This window comes from Equus quagga, chromosome 9 (genome assembly GCF_021613505.1).
Source record: "Equus quagga isolate Etosha38 chromosome 9, UCLA_HA_Equagga_1.0, whole genome shotgun sequence".
Classification (NCBI taxonomy): Eukaryota; Metazoa; Chordata; class Mammalia; order Perissodactyla; family Equidae; genus Equus; species Equus quagga.
The window spans coordinates 107,840,354-107,863,220 of NC_060275.1; the positions used below are offsets into that span (position 1 = coordinate 107,840,354).

General features: G+C 40.1%; 1 protein-coding gene across 1 annotated transcript in view; it reads left to right on the forward strand.

The window, feature by feature from the left end:
* Window positions 1-22,353, forward strand: part of MARCHF11 (membrane associated ring-CH-type finger 11) — a 108,024-nt gene extending 85,671 nt beyond the window's left edge. Inside the window, exon 4 of the mRNA XM_046671150.1 lies at window positions 22,031-22,353. Within this exon, the coding sequence (XP_046527106.1) occupies window positions 22,031-22,353 (323 nt within the window). The remainder of the gene's footprint in view (window positions 1-22,030) is intronic.
* The last annotated feature ends 514 nt before the right edge of the window (window positions 22,354-22,867 follow it).

Here is a 22,867-nt window from a genome sequence, read left to right on the forward strand (position 1 = left end):
TCACAAAGCTGGGAAAGTATTGACTAACACCAGTGGTGGCACTGTGCATGTTGGGGGAGGACCCACACCTGGAGGTCTTCCATCATGGCAGGGTGACTCAGATTTCCTGAGGGCATAAAGAGCTCATGGGAAGCGTAGGGGCTTGGAGACAGTTCCTTGCTGTCCTCTGTCTCTTTGTTTCACTTAATAAATTCAGTAGCTTGGGAGAAAAAAAGATCAAACATTTTAGTTTAAATAGACCCTATAAAAAAAGGTTACTTAATGCATTTCACTTCACTGATCTGTCATTCCCTAATACCATGAGAAGGAAGCCACATTCATGCACCATTTATGTGGTGTGTGTGCGGTGCCACAGGCACCATGGTGATGACTGGATGGCAGTGGGAGGTGGGGATGGAGAGAGGCAGCACAGAATTAGGAGACTTTCCTTGCTCTAGTGTGATTACAGTTGAGTGGGATGTAGAAAGAGCCGAGGGAGGCAGCCATGGTTTAAAGCAGTGGTTTTCAAAGTGTGGTCCTTGGATCACTAGCAGCAGCACCTTTTTTTAGAAATGCACATTCTCAGGCCGCACCTCAGACATGCCAAACCAGTTACTTCAGGTCTGGGGCTCCCCAGCTGTGTTTTACAAGCCCACCAAGATTCTGATGCGTGCTAAAGCTTGGAACCACTGATTTCCGGGAAAGGATGCTCAACTTGGCGTCACATGGCTTAGTTTCTGATCTCAGCCTCTGCTTGGACAGATCAACTTCATCTCTCCATATTCCTGCCTTCTCACCTATAAAAGTGGGAATAATACTCCCTAGCACACAGACCTAAATTAAAAAAATGATTGTAAAACGATTATGTTATTAATTAGAAGTTGTAGAGTAAGGATATTTGAATAAGTCACAAACATTGAAATAATTTAAATCACTTAAATTAATGCTGCTGCTCACTAGAGCCTTAATGTAACTAGCAGTTTGAATATTCTCAGTCACTTTTTTTCCAAAAGAACTCTATAAATTTTTAAAATACGATCAGCCTGAATTTCCCCTCCTTTTCTTCTTTCCTCCTTTGTCACTAGTACAAGACTAATAGGAAAGAAAATGATCAAATTTCAGCCCAGAAAGGAAAAAAGAAGGGAGGGAAATGTCATGAATAATATGTAAACTGAGCAGATGCTGCCTGAATAATTGAGCTCATCATGTATATGAACGATTTGCATTAAATGTGATAATGCACCTGTAAGCATTTGGAAATTCTAAGTCTCTATACAAATATAATCTTGTAGGTATTCCTCTAAATAAAGAAGAATCACAAAATTATTCTGCAAATCCCTCAACAAATTCAGAGATCGTGTTTATTCTGTCTTTCAGCATAAATGTTGTAAAACGTGATATTCCATTGATATTAAAAGGAGAAGTGAAAAACAAAGAACCATTAGGCTTCCAATTCACCCTGGAGGGAGAAAAAGTCCAGTTGACTACTTGATATCATTATAACACTAAAAAGAACCACATATTTCCTGGCTAGGAAATCATTTTCCTGAATTTCACAGCCTGCATTTAGTGGTATTATTATATCTTAAATTTTGGTTGCTAACGCCAGTCTTTTAATCAAGATTATTAGAATTTGGGTTTTAAAATACATACATATGAACTAATGATCTTTTGGCAATGTATGAATATATGACATATTTGGGCTTCCCTTTTGAAATCTGGATGTTTGCCCATTTTATGAAGTCAAGTTTCTTAGGAACAAAACCCAATTGACATTTTCCTGGAGACTCTTGGAGAGTGAATTTTTGTCTAAGTTTTAAATATTGACAATACTTTTCATTGTCTTTTGGCTCATCAAATCTAAATCTCATCATCCAATGATTTATTTGTATATTTTGAAAAATATTAAATAACAGATTGAACAACACTGTTTATTTCACTTGGCAGTCTCATTAATTAGTTTGTTTGGGACCAGAGAAAATCTTATTTTTTCCCAAGAAATTGGGAAGCTGCTATAGAGAGGAACACAAACGCATGTAGGCTACCAGTAGCCAACTGGATCAGAGCCGGGAATAGATCCTGCTAACATTTCAAATTAATTCAACTGTCTGCTAATTAAATGTAGACAGTAACAAAGTAGATTACATTGATTATACCTCAAATACCTCTGACCGCAAGACTTAGAGTCAGAGTTAGAATGAAAAGCAGGCTTCCAACTTTGAGTCCAATTTGCTCAGCTCAGTTCAATAAATATTTCTTGAGAACTTTCTGTGTGTTAGACACAGTGTTAATTAGGTGCTGTGAATACAAATGAGTCAGTACTTTCCTGCCCCCAAGGAGCTCCCAACTGCACGGGGAGGACACATGTATATAGGTAACTAGAACATAGTGGGATGCGCACAGTTAGGGAAGTATGCACAGGAGATGGTAGTTGGACAAGTGGGGAGAGAGTAATGCTGGGATGGCGTATGCAGGGAGGGGATGGTTTCAGGCAGATGTCATGGGGAAGTGATAGCCAGCAGGCTGATGGATGAATAGATGCTTGGCAAATGGAAAGAAAGGCCCATTGTCACCTGTGGAGGATATAAGATTGAATTCCCATTCAGGGGGCTTTAAAGTAGTTGGAAACATTCCCACATTTCTGTTTGTCCAAGCTTTTCAAACTTGTTTGTATTTAAATGAGAAGGAGCAGGTTGGCAGCTTCATAAATATTCTTTAAAAACAAATTCTGAAAATCCATAATTATTCAAGAATCAAAAAATGTTATCCAGCCAGTGTATGTAATGCTTAGGAAGAAATTATTGGATTGTTAAATAGAAATGTAAAGATTTGTAGAAAGTTTGTTTAGTCAGGGAGATATCTTTATTTATTTACAGACACCGTGAATTTGTTTGTTGGTTTCGTTCATTATTAATTAATAGATTTTCTGCTTTCCCAAGATCCAATTTCTTCCTGTTATTAAAGTTTTGAATTTTCCCAAGAGTCTAGGTTCTGTTATAGTTGAAATACTTAGATCAGGGCTGTCCAATAAAACTTTCTGCAATGAGGAAAATGTTGTATAGCTGTGTTGTCCAAGACCATAGACGCTAGCTACATTTGGCTACTGAGCACTTGAAATGTGGTTAGTGAGAAGGAGAAACTGAATTTTTTATTTACTTTTATTTAAATTAATTTAGATTTAACCTAAATAGGCACTTGTGGTTAGTGGCTGCCATATTGGACAGCACAGACTCCAGATGGTGGAATGAAATGTGTAAGGGTTTGATTAACAAGTGTCACCTCCTCTCTATGAATGGGTTGTATTTCCTAAGTGATACAGAAACTCTGTTCCAAGAGAGATGAATAAAGTGGGAGTGAGTTCAAGAGGATTAAGTGAAGAGTTTTAAAGGTGAGAGGATGATGGTCAAGAGATAGACAGGGAGCCATAAAAGGGAGATACATCTTAAGGAAATGGAAGTACAAAGGGATATAACTTTATGTTATATTTGGGAAGCTCTTTTAAATCTTTAAATAGATGGCATAAGACTATGATTGTGCACCAGGAAAACTAATATAAAGGATTTAAATCATCGAGATGTTGTAGCCCAGGGCAGTAATTTATGGAGAAGTAATAAGCAAGCAGCCTTGTGTTGTCTCCCTCCTAAGAAGGACAGCTTTGTCCACTGTCCCTCTGCACAGTGGACAAAGCAAGATTAGCAAACTCAAAATTGAAAAGCAAATGCATGGTGGAAGGCACTGGCCATGGGGTTTGGTTCCCAACTCCGTACTTTGCACACTGTAAAAATAGAAGACCATCACTTCTGTTGGTCGTGCGATTCAAAGGAAGCTTGGGCCACAAGAGGAATACATTTATTAATGACCGAAAGATTGAGGGACTAAAAGGCAGCCATGAGGAAAAGGAAGTCATTTGATTAACTTACTTGTAAGAAGTGAGGGTGGTTACTAAGTCATTTTAGTGTCTGGTAGAACCTGATGAGATGAGTTCAGTTTCTTGTAGATGCAACAAACTAAAACTAAAATCTTATTACATTAGGGGGATTTCTGAAATAGAGATTGCAGTGGTTATACCTAATCTCATTAACTCTATAAATTAGTGCCGAATCTGTGTCTGGAAGATGTTTTGATCTTCCCTGAGATAATAAGAGAAGGAACTTGTTTTGCTTACAAAATTTAAAAACTTGGATTACTTTTGTTCCTTTAAAAATTTTCTTAATTGTCCACATAATATAAATATATTTATATATGTTCAAATAAAAACACATTTTGTGACTGTGTAAAGTTAAAAAAACGATCACTTTGCTCACATTGTCCTTTCTGTTATGTGACTCCATTTGCAGAAATGTCCCCTCTCAAGATTCTGGTGTATATCTCCAGATCTTTTTCATTGGGTTTATACAAACATGGGTACATAGACACTTAGTATTTTATTTTTCATAAGCGGGATCATGCTATTCATATTGATGAACAAATAGTCTTTTTCATTCAACAATATGGTCTAGAGCTCTTTCCCCATTAAAACAGATGTACAACGATTTAGTTAACCTTTCTTCTGCTGATGGATATTTAGATTGTTACCAATTTTTGTGATTGGCAACAATGCTGCAAAAGACATCCTCTTATGTGATTATTTCTGTAAGCAAGATTCTGAGATGTGGCAAGTCTGGGTTGAGTAATAAGCACACATTACATTTGGCTCTCTAAAGAGACTTTACCAATTTAAATTCTCCCAAATATAGGAGAGTTCCGGTTTTTCCACACCTTGACAAACATGGATATCACTTTTTTGACATTGTAATTGGTAGTTTGAACTATAGTTAATACCATTAGAGTGCTTTTCCCAAAACCCATTCTATAACTGTTTAGGTTTGTGGGGTATTTTTGCCTAAGAAAATAAGAGTGGCCACACTGGGCCATGCCAATATGCAACTTGTCCCGCCTGGTATCTTTTGGGATGCTGGGGATGTGACGTGCAGGGACCTGGGCTGGATCTGCGCTGTAGACACTCCACTTATTCTTTCTGAAAATGAAATCCAGCAGGGGCGATCGAGATCAAAAGTCACTGCCTCTCAAAACCCCTGCATTCCCCAGCACATTTAAGAGCTCTTCTCTTAAATAGTCCGTTCGTTCTATCTATTACACTAACACCGAGGGGATTTCCCTTCTCAATTTGGGAAATCACTTCTCTTTTTTCATGTAGAAAGTGCTCACTGAAATTGCTTTAAGAAAAATTACCTCCCTCTGTCTCTTGGCTCTGTGTGGCTAAAGTACTGATTCTGTTACTGCTTGTTCTTTCTATTATTCTATTTCTGAAATTAAATCACATGCATGCAGAATGAAGGAGATGCACACACACGCGTGTGCGGGCGCACACACACAGATGTACCCACCAGGAACCAAAGACAATCTCGCAGGGCTCTTTTGAAATAATGAAATAAAGTATAATGCGATTGTTTCTGCTGTCTTGCTTTTGAAAGCTGCACAGACTAGGGAATTTTAAGAAATAACCTGAGATATACTAGGATGAGGATCAGGTCGAAATATCTTCTCTTTAAGGTACCAGTCATAGTGATTACTGAAAAAGTACTCCTTCTGCAGAAATTTCTTACTCTCCAACATAAAGTTTTATTTTCCTACATTTTGAATCTATTTAATTTTTTAAAAATTCCTGTAAATTGTTATAGCTATTATTATAGCCCTTTGGAAAGTCTGTTTTTCATAGTTGATAATATATCTAGCTAAGCTTCTTGGGCACACACAAGAAAACTGTGTAGAGTTACCAGTTGGTAATAAATTCACATTTCATTAGAGAACTCCAGAACAATAAATAAATAAAACATATTCCTGTGGTCTTAGATTGATTATATTAGACATGTGTTTACATGTTTAAAAGCCAAAGTAATATTCCTCTCTTGCTTTTGGTAGTGCTTCACTTTGCTATTTTTCTCCAGGCAGAGCAGCTGAAAGTAACACATGAATTAACATGTTATTGACTTGAAACTTAAAATGTACATTTTCTAATTCTACGGTATTGTATGAGGAAAGGTAAGGAATTTTGACAAAGAATTCCATGATAATCAAACTCTTGGTTCCCACAAATGAGTTCTCCTCATTGAGGATGACCAGTCGTCTGTTTAATGCCAAGGTTGTTGCCTCCTAAAATGGTGCTTTTATGTCATCTTCCTTCCTGTGGCTCGCTTTCAACAAATATCAGCATAAGCAAAGCAAAGTTAAGAAAGTAAATTAACTAAGGAAGAAAAGTTCTAATGCATTCCAGGCAAAATATAAATGACTTTAGACTATCTTCTGTTTAAAATTTTTCATGCTCTCTGGCACTTCTCAGCAGGTTCAGAAGTTGCCAATATTTCTTAAAAGTATTTTAGGTGAAAAACATATTTACCAAAAGAGATTGAAAGAAATTAGCATTGGAAGTTGGAACATGCCATCATTTAGAGCAGGAAAAAAAACGAGTTTTCTGGAGACCACAGGAGAGTCCCAAGTTATTACATTGCCACACAGGGCCATCAACCACATAGAGAAGTGTGCTTGAAGGAGCAGCCTTTGGCAAGATTTGTAAAATGCGCAGCTCTTGGGTCATTATAGAGAGAGAACATTTTTGTAGGCTCCAAATATTTATGGATAAATATCAAATGTATCAAATAATTCCAAGTGAATGGTGTAAGACTTCCAAAAAATAGTCCTGTTCACCACAGTCTTTAGGGCCCGCATAGGCGCTGTCCTGCCCAGTGGGGATTGCAGAGGTCAGATCTTTACTTCTAGAGTAAGCTCCTTCCTGCCCTCTCTAAGGACAGCCAGGACCATAGGATCCAGTGTGGTCCAGCATGGCCCATCGCCACACTGAAGATACTTTCTCTAGAGCAAGTGGGGACAACAGCCGTCAGCCTCCGACATTCCCCACATCCTACTTCTTAGGGCCACACAAGCAGCCCTACCCCATTCAAAATTGTCAGCAAGTTTGATCAAAAGACTTCAAATCTATGTAAAGTAGATTTGTTTTCGTCACAGAACATTGAGAACCCACATCCAACCTTCCTCACACCCACCCCCTCCAACCCCGATCACCACCACCACCACCAAGTCTCGGATCTGAGCCACTGGGATCACTCAGGAAGCAGAGCTGTGAGTGTCAGCAGGTCAGCATTCAGCCACAGAGTAAGGGTGCAGAAGTCGGCTTGAGTGCCCTGGTTGGCGCTTTGGGTTACAGCGGAAGGCGGGTTGTAGGAGGTGTTGTTGCTGTTATTTGTCTCATTCTGAGTTTCATAGGAAGGGCTAATGTGGATAAGTCTGCATGAATCATAGGCATGTGAAAAAAGCTCAGCTTAAACGCTGTTTGGCAAAATAATGAGGAAAGTTGATTCACCCAGTATTTCTGTTTTGAATCTTCATATCACAATTTTCTCTCCAGACGTAAGACTATCAGCCACCTCTGCTCCAGGAAGTGCTTCCATTTCCTGATGCATCGTTTGATGGGGACCTACATCCCTTCGGCACCACAGTTTAGCTACTTAAGAGACCTTCACCCAGCTGCTAGTGCAGGGAGGACAGAAACCTTCTTCTCTTACCCAGAGCCCCTCTGGATTTCTCTTCAGGCGTCCTCCCAGGCAGAGGATTGGGTTGGGAGATTGGCCATGCTGGTGGGGTCTGTTCCCACTGCAGCTATGACTGTTACCAGATTTACATGCTCTGCTAGTTCGTTTGGAATCATTTCTTAAACAGAGTAGAATTCCTTTACAAGCACAGATTATTTTATTTCCTGATTTCAGAATATCTTAGCCTGCTTCATGCCTCAGGAAATGCCACGCCTTCCTCTAGAAAGAGTCCGTTCAGTCAGCCTCCAACACAAACGGAGTCTATCCTCCAGCGCCAGTCCCAGCCTCGGAGCCTTCACATTTGTGAATTCTGAGCACATGCTGTTGGGGCTTTTGTAGGGGGAGGCAGGGTGGCCCTTTGCAATTCAAAATTGATAGAGGAAAAACAAATCTTTATGTTTTATATGCTTTGAGAAGTAGGCTGTTATTATCTCTTTACTCTGGAGGTACAAATTACAGGCTTTTCTATGCCTTAATCATACTGATGTTTACCAATTTCTCTAAAGATATTATCATAGTTGGTTATTAGTGATATTGCTGCCTTTAAAACTCCAGGAAATAAAATAGAAAGGAACTTGTTTTTGCTACTTGCCCTTTAGTGCTGTGCCTGAAATGATCTCTCAGAGCTGATTAACTCTTTAGTCCTCCTTATAGGGGAGGAACCCCAACCCAGCACCTGCCTCTCATCTGACCTTGTAAAGTTTAAGTTGTTTTGGAGAAACATTGGCATAATTAGCGGAGCAGCAGACCAAATATGTTGTTATGATTGACATCCATTTCCTCCGTAGGAAATGGCGTGACTCCTTTAGCCATCTCTCTCGGTTGGGGACAGTTTAGCCAAAGAGGTGTTAGTCATCTGTTGAGCCAACGGTCATTGAGTATTTACTGCGTCCCAAGCTTAGAGTGAAGGATAGAGATAGAAATAGTACCAGGGTCTGCTGCCTGTTTTTTAATAGCCCATGATTTAAGAATGGCTTTTACATTTTGAAATGGTTGGAAAAATATCAAAAGAAGAATATTACTGGGCCAGCCCTGGTGGTCTAGTGGTTAAGTTCAGCACTCTCCACTTCTGTGGCCCAAGTTTGGTTCCCAGGTGCAGACCTACACTGATCTGTTAGTGACCATGCTGTGCTGTGGCCCACATACTAAAAAGTAGAGGAAGATTGGCATGGATGTTAGCTCAGGGTGAATCTTCCTCAGCAAAAAAAAAAAAGAAAAAGAAAAAGAAAAAGAAGAAGAAGAATATTGTGACATATGAAAATTATATTAAACATAAATTTCAGTGCCCATAAATGAAGTTTTATTGGAACAAAGCGATATCCATTTATTTATGTGTTGTCAATGCTTAGTTGCAGCCTCATCAATGAAAGACCACAAGGTTCACCTAGCCTAAAATATTTACTATCTGGCCCTTTACAGAAAAGATTTGTCAAGCCCTGGAATATAACATGCTCCCTGCTCTCCAGGTGCTGGAGAGAGACAGTCAGGGAAATAAGCAATTAAAATACAATGTGGAAAATGCCAGGAGAGAATTATATATGACAGCAGATGGGGGAAGGTTAATCATACTTAGGGTCAGCAAAGTCTATGGGGAGGAAGAAATCTTGAGCTAAATTTTAAAGAACAGCAGGAGGGGGACCAGAGAGAGGCAACTACCTGGACCTGTCAACATATGAAAACATGTAATATTTGTAAGAAATCATGTGTAATTTGGTGTGGCAAGAGCAAAAGATGGTGCTAGGGAGTAGCAGTGAGGAAATAAGGCCTGATCATCTAGAGGGACGCTATGGGTGGAGCTTAGGAATGGGACCAAATTGGGAAAGGTCAGGGAATCCCTGAGGGTGGTCTGCTGCGCATGATTGGTCAGCTTAATATTGAAAAAATGGCCTTGATAGCCAGGGGGGTTGAAGGGGAGAGGTGGGAGGGCCATGCTGGAGAAGGTGAGAGAGATAATATAATAATCCAGGAACATGACTAGGCCTGCATTAAAACTGCTGGGCAGGTGCTAGAATTAAAAGAGGTAAATTGTAAGATAGGTAGGGTGGAGGTGGGAGGGGAAAGGAGAGGGGCCATCAGGTGTGATTCACAGAGGCTGATTCATAGATGGGTAAGAAGGACAGCAAGTTCCTTTTCAACATTTTGTTTTTGCAAAGTTTCTGGGGTATCTAAGCAGATATGGCACTTAAGCAGCTGGATTTAGGAGTCTGGAGCTCAGGACAGAAATTTGAGCTGGAGATTTATATCTGGTAGTTAAAACCAGTGTCTGCAAGGGAAAGTGATTTGGGCAAGATAAGCAGCAGTTTGAGGAATCCAGTGAGGCATGAAGAGCAGGCAGAGAGAGGAACATGGCCAGCGAAGAAAAGAGTGGGGTCAGGCAAAGTGAGGGACAAGGCACTTCAGGGAGGAGGAGCAAGTGGCCAATAGGCAGATGCCATGTCAAGAGTCGGTGAAGTAAAGCCAAAGTATACTCACTGGCTATGGCAATATGGTGGTTGGATGGACGCACAAGAGTGCAGTAGGTTGAGAATGGCTAGGATGGGCAGAAGGGGGCTCACAATACAAGTTTGCAAATCTTGGCGGAAAAAGGACACAGTTAAATGAGGGCAGAATCTAGAGGTAGGGCGGGTGGAATTTAGAAAGGTTCTTGTTAATTTATTTTAATGGTAGAGTTAGGCATGGGCAAATGATGAGGAGAAAGACCTGGAAAAAATCACAAAAAAGACTGAAGATTCAGGTGGGAAGGGACAGCTTGATGCCCCTGAGAATGCAGAGAAACTCAACACACAGGGTAGGAGTTTGTCTTGCATAGGAGAGACCCCATGCCCCTGTGATGGGTGGGAGAGAGGAAAGGGTGGGCACAGCTGGAGATGGCTGCATGTGCTGCTCTGGGAGAATAAACTGCAGGGCCTCTTTGCAAATGAGCTCTCGTTTTTCAGTCAAGTAGGTAGTATTGTTGTCTGCTGAGACAGAGAAGGCACAATGCTGAGAAAGGAGTCCCAGGAGAGCATTAAAAATGATGATCAGCTGCGGAGGGCTTTGGAGAGAGGAGGCTGAGTCAAAGACATTAAGAATCACTGGGCATGATTGCGTGACCTCCTGAGGCTGGAGCAGGGGTGGCCCCAATCTACACAGCTATGTGGCTCTGCATTTTTACCCAATGGTGATGAGGAGTGAGTGCAGAGCAGTGAGATGGAGAGACTGGGCTAAGATGGTAGGTGGAGGTGGTGGAAGACAGCAGAAAGATCAACCCTGCCTTTCACCTCAAGTGGTGGGAGAGTGATTACGGCTGTATTTTCTCAACTGCCAGAGAAGGAACCGAAGCCAGAAAGAAGCTGGCAGATTGAGGAAAGATTTGCGGTCTAGGAGTCCAAAGTCTTCAGGAGGTGGAACAGGGATTGAGATTAAGAAAGTGGGTGAGTGAGAAGCACTGGAGGTGATTGTCGTCAGCAATGGGTGGTAGAGTTTCAGAGCTTGCAGTTGGAACACTTTCTGGAAGGGAAATGCCCAGTCTGGAGTGAAGGAGGGCAAGGGTTGTACACGTCAGGTCGTGGCCGAGTCATCCACATGGACCTGAAGTATGCAGGTCTAGGGGCTGAGGAGATCCAGGAGCCAAGGGACAAATCATCCATGATTGTGGAGAGCAGCTGAGAGGTCAGGAGGGGACATGTCTTGTGGTTCACTCTGTTTCTGAGTGTGCGTGCGTGTGTGTGTTTTGTGTGACTTTACTCTCTGTGACTCTCCTGTTTCCCAGAAGAGTGGTTGTGGAAATTCTAAACACAGGAGAACAACTTGGGAGCAACTGTAACGACTTTAGAGAGACCTGAGTATACCTCTAGGCCGCTCTGAAATGAGGTTGTTACCGAGGCCAACTCAACTCCAGAATGGGAAGTTTTCCTTGGAAGAGAGAGCAAAGTAGATTGTGTGGTAATGGGAGCCATGGTAAGAAGAGGCAGATCCCTTAGCTAACGACCTGGAGACTGTTCTTAGAACTAGCACCCGCCTTTTAGGAGATCTCCTGGCTTCATACTGTTTTGCAGTAAACTTTCTCACTGAAGAGAATGTCAACACGATCATTCTTGTAACTGATGCTTCTATGTAGAACACAGAGGATGCAGGACTGTGGGTATGCTGACAAGGAGCGAGAGACAAACTCGTGGGCCATGAGGAACCACAGAGATGAGCACAGAAATGAAGCTCAAATATGTTTTCGGTTGCTTCCAAATTCATAGAAGTAAGGTTTTAAAAAATATTATCTCCAGTGATGGCTAAGATTGTGTTTTCCATGGCCCAGGCAACAGTCTGATCACTTCACCTCAGTTTTAATCCTCTCAACAGCCCTATGAAGTGTAGGTACTGTTATCATTCTCATCTCAGAGATGAGAAAACTAAAGCCCCATTCACTAGTTCACCTGAGGTCACACGTTGGAAGGAGGAATCCAAGATTGGAATGCAGATCCTGTCGCTCTGGAGCCTATGTAAGAATATTTATGTGATTCAGTTAATTCTTTTTATTATTAGGTAAAAAACCCTCCTTATATTCTGAGCTTGAATGGCTAATTTACGAAATGTTGTCCATTCAACAAAGTGAAACTACATCTTTAGTTGTCTCAGACACCTAAGGCAGGACATCAGGAATAAGTACTTTTTGTGGGGGTGGAGGGTGGGGGCTTAGGAAGATTGGCCCTGAGCCAACACCTGTGCTAATCTTCCTCTATTTTGTATGTGGGATGCTGCCGTAAGCATGGCTTGGTGAGCAGTGTGTAGGTCCGTGCCTTGGAACCAGCAAACCCTGGGCTGCCGAAGCAGAGTATGTGAACCCAACCACCACACCACCGGGCTGGCCCCAGGAATAAGTATTTTTTTCACTATAGGGGAACTGATTTTAGATCCAAAATGGAGAAAAAAATTTCCCTAAGAGTCCAAAGTAATGTAGTTATTTTGTAAAGTCTTTATTCATTTATTCTAAATTAATAGAGCCAAAAACATACAGAAACATTAGTAAAGAGAATGTGAAATATTTAATACACCATATCAAAAGCCATCTCTCTCTTTCCATTGGTCTGAGTCAAACAATTTCTTGATTCAGGTTATTTATGTAAAGAATCACATCTTGACCTCAAATTTTCCTGCTAGATCACAGAATAGAATATTAAGGAAACCTAAGGTCTGAGCATTTTTATATTCAGGTTAAAAATTTGATTAATATTTTCAATTAAAAATATCTTACTGATTGCAGTGTGAATTAAATTGAAGAGTTAGAATTTTTGTTTATGCTCAGGTGGTAGCTTCTGTTTGGAATTTTTACCCACTTTTACCCACTGCCTGTATGATTTAAGAGAAACAAAAAACAAAGCCAACAAAATTGAAATAGCCTATTATAGGTCACAAAGATAAACAGGTTTTAATTAGATATTTCAATTTAGAGCTTTTAAAATGTTATTCTCAGCCTCCGAAACACAACCACCAAAATATGTGTGGCTTACTCTGAAGATTAATAAGGTCGTGTTCTGTAGGTTTGCAGCAGTTGATCCATTGGAGAAGAGAGGGACAATTAGCTGTAATTTTTTCTACTTGCCTCTAGGAAAAGTCCACTAATAGACTTCTTCTAAAAACTGGCTTTAGTCTATATTCCACAGTGTGGGAAACAAATGGAAATATACCAAGTAGCTTAGCTTTCCAATCCTAGAAGCTTTAATTAACACAGAAGATAGACTCTGATAGGCTGTCTTGACCACATGCTGTTACGTCAGGGGTTGCAGAGTTATTTAATCTCATAGGTTGTGGGGGTCACTGTAATCCTCCTGTCTCCTATCCAAATGCTGCAGTGGACCCTTTAGGATAAAGACCAGAGAAGAACTTACATTCCAGCCTCCGGTGTTACTGAAAAGAGATTTTGGTTCTGTTTATTTCAGAGTCAATATAATATCCCTTGGGCCAAAGAGACACTAGTGAGGACTGGCTTTGGCCAACGATGGCCCAAGGTCTGAGTTCTTGCAGAGCAAGCGCATTGGACCAGGCGTCCAGGGTCTGGCTCTCATTCCGGGCTTGGACACTAACTAACCATGGCCCTTTGGTCAAGTCATGTCACTTCTCTGTGCTTCAGAGTCCCCATCCCCCAAAATGAAGGGGTTGTATTAAATCACGTCCACTATTTTCTAATTTTGAAATTCAGTGACTGTGTTGTCCACTTCGGATCCCTGTGATACATGATGTTACCCCGGTGCCACAAGTTGTTCCATCTGTCCATGAAATGCAAGACACGATCGAAGTTACATTCAACTGAAATTAAACTGATTATAATCCACACTCCCAGTCATAAGAGGACCCCAGACTATCTTTGTTATGTATAAAAGTATTGGGCTCATTCCCTTATTTCTCTTATTGAAATAGTCATATCCATAGTTTTTTTTTTCCTCAAGCACTTTTGGGTAGAAACTTAGAAGATATAACAATTCTGCTCTCCAGTGAATTTTTTAATCCTTTTCTTTAAAAAACATCCAACATACCATGTATTTTATAACGTGTAACAAAGTTTGCAACTTTTGGGGAATATTCTGTGAATATGCCAATGGTAGATTTGTGCTCCAGGGCTAGTAATCGAAAGATCAGGAAAGAAATCACTAAAATTGATGGATTGGCTCCTTAGAAAAGCAAGTGGTCAGATGAATGGACAGCATCTCTTTATTCTTCCTGTTTTGCCCGGAAATAGCCTCGAGGAATTCGTATCTGCCTCGTAGGCTTTAGGTCTGGGCACAGTCATTTTGTTAACTGTCTGGGTTCATGATTGATGCAAGCAAATATTTGATGACCCTGCCAACACAACAGTGGGGGAGGCTGCTGTAGTTTACTGGAGCTGAAAACAAGTCCTTGTACACAATTTTAGCTCTTCTACTCGTGCCGTACCCTCTGTGTATAAGTCCACTGTCACGAACTATGAGCCCAATCCCTAAACTTTTTTCCTCTCTAGTCTTGGGATATACGTCTCAGTTTGTCTTTAGCATCTTAAGATGTTACTCTAATGTTTCAAAGAACAATGATTGAGATCCTTTTCTGTTTTAGTAGTACCATCACAATTAGATTGTCAGTCTGTGTCATCTTTTAGATTCCAGTATGGCTATTCTCCTTTTCTCACTTCCTCTCATTTAACAAAGATTTGCTGAGTTCCTACTATGTCACAGGCACTGAAGTAAGAGTAAGGTTCCTGTTTTCAGGGAGCACACATTTGATTGAGGTCACAGGCATAGAAACAAATTGTTACAATATAGGTTGTAAGTAAATCAGTGCAGGCATTTCCTCTGTAGAGTTGTAAAAGGTTGAAGGAGGGCTTGATTAATTCTGTTTGAATGAATCAGAGAAGAAATTATGCGAGAATCTGGATCTTGAAGCATGTTTAATACATGCAAATCATGAAAATGCAGGAGAGTGATCATTCCAGGGAATTCTCTGGTTTTACAGTTTTATCTCGGATTTGCTAAGAAGACAGGATTAGCAGAATTTAGTGCAAGAGGATAGAGGAGGAGTCCAGATGATTCCCAGGTTTCAGCTTAATCGACTTGGGAGATGGTCGTTAATTGAAATAGGAATGGCAGATCAAGGAGTCAGGAACTTTGAGAAAAAGGTGAGCTACACTCGTTGCCAGTTAGTAAAAGATTATAGTCCATATTAAAATTTGCCTTTGCCATCTTGTCCTATTGTCATCAGCATTGAAGATGTAGCACTGGTGTGCTCTTTGCATCCAGGCTGATGACTGCAGATTTCTTTGAGTGGAGAGGAAGACAGAGAGTGGCAGTGTCATAAAACAAACTTCCTCTGGCTCTCAGAAACAGTCATTTGGAGTCTTCACTGCTGTAATAGGCATTTCTTCCTGTGTGCTGGTTTCTACTTTGGGGAGGGGTGGGTTAGATCATTGACATTTAGAAATTACCCAGACTCTAGTGCCACGGGTTTTCATGTTGTGGGGTTTCTGAATAATTTGTTGGCCTTAGCACGTTTCTTGCACAGAAGATTTTATTACCAATGGTAATGATGAATCTCTATTTGAGCTCCTGAGCTTTAAGCTTTCATGACCAGCCTACCATTCGCAACTTGGTTCTGTGGCAGGCGGGAATATATATGTAAATAAGTAAATATTTATTTATTTATTTATGTAATGTATATAATATATACATAGTGTATACTCAACAATAGAAAAATAAACTCATCTTTTATAGATATAAGTGCATTTTATGTGAGATACTTCTTTTCATTGTTTGTACCGACATGGGTAACATTGGAAATACATATTCACAAAAATCCCCATATATAATCAAGACATTGTAGCTCCCAGAGGCCTGGATTTCAGGATATCAATTTATGAGAGCTCTGTTTTGTGAGCTTAGTGACTTCTGTGATGACATATTTATTGTCTTTCAATCTTCATCTCTCTAAGTTTTATATTTTTGTTTTAAGCTTCATATGTAGTGCAGTCCAACAAAAAATTTCAGTATATATAGAAATGACTTATGGTTATTTATTCAAGATTCATATTAAGGAGATTCAACAACAGGGGGAGTGACTTTTACGGTGAATTACCTCTATACTCCCGTCTAAGTTTCCATAACTGTTGAGCATTTAAATTGTGGGGGTGTGTTGCCAAAATGTGCCAAGACGCATTTTATTACATTCTAGCAAAGGTTATTCCAACAAAGGGTATCTTGGACCACAGTCTCATTTAGTTAACCCTCTTTGGTGCAACTATACTCTGGTTTTCACCAAGTACTAGCACAAATTAAGGAGTCAAAAATGGAGTCACTTGATGAGATTGACTCTAAACTGTTCTTAAATGGAGTTAAATGGGACCTAAAGTTACCGTTCTGCTTCTGGTGCACACTGACTTCTCAAAATGACATGGATTATATTTACAGAGTTTATGTGTAAATTTCACCAAGAGGTGGAGAGACAGACAGAGACAGAGAGAGAGAGACAGAGAGATGGAGAGACAGAGAAGAATCTTGCCAATAGAAAATGGTGAAATTTAATCTAGAAATCTTGGACATTTTCACAATCAAGAGGCTTTTCTGGTCAATAGCTGCTGTGACTTGCGAGTTCTTTAGCTTTCTCAAGGGTCGTTTGACTGAGCAGCACACAAGGCTTTAGCCTGCGTTCCTTTGTGGTTTCATCAGGGCCTTGCATTTCTTGGGGAAGCTCAGGTAGGTGCAGCTTACCTGATGAAGCTCTCACCACTTAGAGTGATGCCTCAAACAAGGCTCCCCAACCTTTTCTCTCCTGTGGGTGGAGAGGGGAGGAAGGGGCTGTTTCACTGGCACTCCAAGAGATGTAACAGTGTCAGTGACACACGAGGATATTAAAAATGGCATCTAATTGTATAACTTTGCCGAAAGCACAGTCTCCAGGTCTTAATTTCCTCATATTTTAGAATGAGGGTGGTGTGGTTTAGAAGGTCTGCCCCAGTCTATTTGAACTGCTCTAACAAAATGCCACAGACTGGGTGGCTTAAATAAAGAACATTTATTTCTTAGAGTTCGGGAGGCTGGGAAGTCCAAGGTCAAGGCGTCGGCATATTCAGTGTCTGGTGAGAGCTCTCATCTTGGTTTGCAGTGGCCATCTTCTCATTATTTCCTCACATGGCCTTCCCTTTGTGTGTGCACGTGGGCTGGGAGAGAGAAATCTCATGTGTGTTTCTCTCTTTATGAGGGCATTAATCTTATCATGAGGACCCCACCTTCGTGACTTAATCTAACCCTAATTTTCTCCCAAAGGCCCCACCTCCAAACACCATTACATTGGGGGTTTCAGTATATGGATTTTGGGGAGATACAAACCTACAGTCCAGAGTAAAGTCTCTTTTGGTTGGTCATTCTGTGACTAGGAGAGACTGCCAGACACTGGACATTTAGCCTGGGTAGGACTGTAGTACTCAAGGGTCACATAGAGACAAGTGTCTGGGCTCCAATCTCAGCCCTCCTTCTTATGTCTTCATGATGCTGGACGAGTTGTTAAACCTCTAGGTCTCAATTTCCCCACCCGTGAAATTGTTCAGTAATCGTATCTATTTGGAGAGTTGCTGTCAAGATTAAGTGAAAATTGTGCATGTAAAGCACTTACCATAGTTCTTGGTACAAAACAAGATCCTTGATAAAAATTATCTTTTAAATTATGCAAAACAGCCAAACCTATTTGAACAAAAGCTGAGACTGGTAACACAAGAAATGAAATGATTTGACCAATGGTTTGGTAGTTCGTATAAAAATTTGTTTGTATTTGACAGTAAATTTTTACAAGTCTCTTTTAATTATAACACACCATTTGTCTATGTTTATTTCAGCACAAGCAAATAGTGTGTGTGTGCACACGGATGTGTAAGCATGTAAGCATATCTACCTCGATAGTCTTCCCCATCATTTCTTTGGGTAATTTGTTTATCTTCTACTATCATATAAGAATTTCAACTAAGACATCACTTCAAAATTTGGGATATATTTTACTTACACAAACACTGTGCCTTTATTTCAGTGATACCAGTAATTATTTAAAACTGCTTTGTTTTTAAAAATTCTTCCCTAACAAAGATGTCCCTTTGCACACCTATGAGGGAATGCTCCAATTAAATGTTACTGACAAGAAAATGATAAAAACCACACACACACACACACTCTCCTCAACTCTCAAAACCCAAATTCCCATGAATCCTACCTTGTTGACATCTATGTCATTAGTAATGTAGCAAGTATCGTAAAATATTTAATATTTACATCTTATAGAAATTATCATTACTTTTCCCTTCAGGTTTAGTGACTTAGATGAAGTAAATCTAAGCCTGTTCTCATATGATCTGAAAGGTTAAGGTGACAGATTCATTTTAAGGCTTAGCTTGAGGTGTTAGAGAGTGAAGGATACTGGAAGAAGTGAGTTATGAAACAAGAGGGGGCTGATCATTAGTAAGAAAAGATGGCTGCACGATTTTTAATGGCTGGATTTTCAACACATGAATTGGAGTTGAATGAATCTTTACCCGGGGATTTCAATGATCATAGCACTCAAGTCTTCTCTTAACCACTAGTACAAAAGGCATTTGCCGTGACACCAGAAAATTTAAGGAAAAAAAGGGAGAAATGCATGTTACAGAGGACACCCTTGGGGGTGGGATGGAGTTCCTCATATTTCAGTAAAATTTAAGCTTCTAGAGGGTGAGGAGTAATTCTCAATGCTCTTGGGGAATGAAACAAAATCTAAACATCATTTATAACTCGAAATGCAATTAAGAAGCAGCACTTGGAACTGGAAATTCAAGAGGACTGTGTCTCCATGAAAGTTTCAAGTAATTCTCTCTCTTTAAATTCGGTTCAAAATGTACTAAAAGGCCAGTGGGATTTATTTCTGCACATTGGATAGATTTAGGTATTTAGAAAAGGGCTACCAGGAATTTATTCCCAGAAAATGGCTTTAAGCTCTAGTAAATGATCTGATTTCTGCCCTTTCAAAGGAAATCAATAAAAACAGAACAGGATCCTGTGAAATGCGTGGTTTACCCTGGTGAAGCTGTCCCTCATCACTGTACTTCTCCAGAATGACCTGTCACAGGCTGTAATGGTTTTGCGATTGGTATGAATGAATGCTCCTCACCACATAGATTCACTATTGATTTTTTAATTAATAACAATGTCTTGTATTTATATAGTTACTGTCTCTGAGTAAATCTGAGTGTTTTATAGTTGATGAATTCCAGTTTATCTTTTTGGTATCCTGCTGAATGTGTAGATTAGGTATTCCAATTGCATTTTAGGGAGGAAAAATAGAACCAGAAAAATTAAATCATTGGCCATGGGGATTTCAGAAAGCTAATCATAGAATCATCAGTTAAAATCTGGTAATCTTGATTTCTAATTCTGGCTGTTTTCCAAAAACATCTGGTCAGTTGAGTCAACTCTGATTATTCCTTAGGAAAAAGAAGTTGATCAAAACAATTATTTGACATTGCTGTGATTAACAGAATTTTACACTTCTCCTCGTTATTTGAGTGGTATACAAAAATTTGACTTAAAACTTTTTTTCTTAAGACCATATGCATTTTTTTAGTGGCTTATGTCAATATCTTTGGAATGCTCTTAAGTCACTTGCATCAGAAGTTTATTGCCTGGTAAGGGAGTCATGTAAAACTTAAATTCTGATATTAGGTAGCTGTGATTTTCAAGAACTGGGTATCTCCATCACTTACTTGGCATTGTTTTAGTTGCAAAAAAACCCGAAATAATCTCCTCAACAAAAACATGTTCAAAACCCTTACTCATTGTACCTATGAGAACGTTACTACCATCTTTTCAAGCCCATTCCTCTGACCTGAAAAATGTTGGGATGCTGATTTTTTCCCCATCTTGCATTCCAATTGCTTGACGTTAGAAATACAGTTGAAAGCACTCTTGAAGCCTCTCCCTAGTCTCCTTTCTTTCCTTCCCTCCCCACTATCGTGAATTTAAAGGGTATTATTTTCATGCATGTTTTTGGACTTTTACCATATATATCTGAATCCATGAAAATGTGTGGTATTTCTTCACCCCAATCATTTCTTTCTGAAACTTTCATTTATTTTTCACGTGGCTTTGAGATTTCCACTATTGTTTTAAGATTTATCCATGTTAGCGCATGTGACTTTGCTCCTTTCTGTTTCTCACTGTAGTCTAATGGATCCACACACTACACTTTATCCATTCTTTTCAGGAGGGACATTGAGATTGTTTCTGATTTTTTTCCCAAATACAAACAACTATGTAATAAACACTTTTTTTTTTAATTTTTTTCGTTTTTTTTTTTTTATCCCCAAATCCCCCCCAGTACATAGTTGTATACTCTTCGTTGTGGGTCCTTCTAGTTGTGGCATGTGGGACGCTGCCTCAGTGTGGTTTGATGAGCAGTGCCATGTCCGCGCCCAGGATTCGAACCAACGAAACACTGGGCCACCTGCAGCGGAGCGCACGAACTTAACCACTCGGCCATGGGGCCAGCCCCTGTAATAAACACTTTTGAACATCCTTCCTTGTTCACATTTGTGAGAATATCTCCAGGGCCCAAGGTCTAAATGCTGGGAGGTAGGATCTGCTCATTTTCAAATTTATCATTAAAAAGTGGTTGTGGCCAACTGACACGCTCTACTTACTGCCACATTCCATCTAGAAAAGACTCTTCGTTGGCCTCTCCACTGCCTTTCGATGGAATTTCAACCTGAAGCAGAAGGGCTCCTCTCACTTCTTCATCTGAAGGGACCTCTTCCCAGGGACTCCTTTCTGTGAGGGGTCACAAATTCAAAAGCTTTTGGACTGCATACTGAGACGTAAATGTGTGAAAATGCAGCATGTAGTGGGATCTGGGCTGGACGGGGGAGACGGAGCCATGTACCAGGGTGCCATATCTGACTTGTGGACAGTTAGTTTATGGTCCCTGAGGTCCTTGTATTACCTTGTTTATTTTCCTAAGGGTTTTTCTCAGAAATGTGTGATCATCCGAATCACTGTATGGCAGCAAAGAGCAAGGACCCTGGAGCCACCCTGCCTGGGTTTGAATCCTGCTCTACCACTACTGGTTGTCTGCTCTTGAGCAAGCTCCTTGTCTGTAAAATGGGGCGCACGCTCTTACTTACTTCATAAGGCTGTGGTGGGAACTAAATGAGATGATACACAGAAAGCTCTCAAGTAGGTGCTTATCATATTTTTGTTGAATTGTTGAGAATGAAAATAACAAAAAGTTACATCATGCCTCCTGTGTGTCAGGTATTGTTTTAGGAACTGGGGAGATGGCAATGTCTTTAATGTCTGTCTCTTTCCCAAATTAAGTTGCCAGCTGGGACCAAGCCCCTACACATGGCTTGGCTCCCAGTGGGCACTCAAGAAATATACATTGAATTGAATAAATGAACCTAATGATTCTCCTCAGGCAATGTAATTGCCCAAGGTATGTTCTGAGCCAAAATGGAACAAGTAAATTACATCCATGATTACTTCCTGCATGTTAATGTATTGTTATTCTTTGAATATTGATTATTCCTGTGTAATATGCATAGGAGCTTGCCATTAGCCATAGTATTTGAGTAGTCAGAATACCATTTTTTTTACTGGGTTCATAATAGTTTACATCACTGTGAGATTTCAGTTGTATACTATTTCTTGCCTGTCACCACGTGAGTGCTCTCCTTCACCTGCTGTGCCCTCCCCAACCCCCCCTTCCCCTGATAACCACTGAACAGTTTCTTGGTCCATGTACTTGTTTATATTCCACATATGAGTGAAATCATCTGGTGTTTCTCAGACTGGCTTATTTCGCTTAGCATAACAGAATACCATATTTTTAAATAATGATATACAGAGAATTGACTATTTCTTTAACCCCTTATTTGTACACAAAATAACATTCCTAACTTTTGATTATGAAGAGTGTTTTTTTTTCTCAAATTTTAGGTCTCATCGTCCATGAAGGAGCTGCAGTTTATAGAGTGTTTAAGCGCTGGCGAGCTGTTAACTTACACTGGGATGTATTAAATTATGACAAAGCCACGGACATTGAGGAAAGTAGCCGGGGAGAATCTTCCACAAGTAGGACTTTATGGTTGCCACTGACGGCTCTGCGGAACAGGAACTTGGTCCACCCAACGCAGCTAACTTCCCCAAGGTTTCAGTGTGGCTACGTGTTGTTACATCTGTTCAATCGGATGAGGCCCCATGAAGATTTGTCAGAAGATAACAGCTCGGGGGAGGTTGTGATGAGAGTGACGTCAGTGTGACAAAAGTATATGCTGGCTCAGTGTGGACCACCCTGCACATTTGGAATGTAATTGCAAAACCATAGCACTTCTAAAAACACACATCTATGAACTTTTTAAAATTTATGCTTTTTATATGAACATTTGAATTGCAAATACATTTTTCTGAAAAAAAGAGTCTTCTTGTTCTTTGCTTTCTGATTTGTCACATCTTTTATAAGTTGGTACTTGAAATCATTATACATATAATTTAACTCTACTTGGTTAAAAGAATGATGAAAGCTATCCTTAAGGCCAAAACTATTTTTCCTTGCTTGTTTTAAATATATTTTTATCAAACTTTTTGCTCCACGTGTAATTTTTGAGACACGCTACAAATGGGGAAGAGTTTAGAATGCTGTGGGCAGATTCCCAGGTGCCTATCGAGTTCTGCAGCATAGCGGTGCTCCTGTGGTGGTCTGCACTGGTCCTCCCCATGCGTCGTGCTGGTTGGCAAACTTAAGCGTGACTTTTTTGCTGGGATGAAAGAACCTAT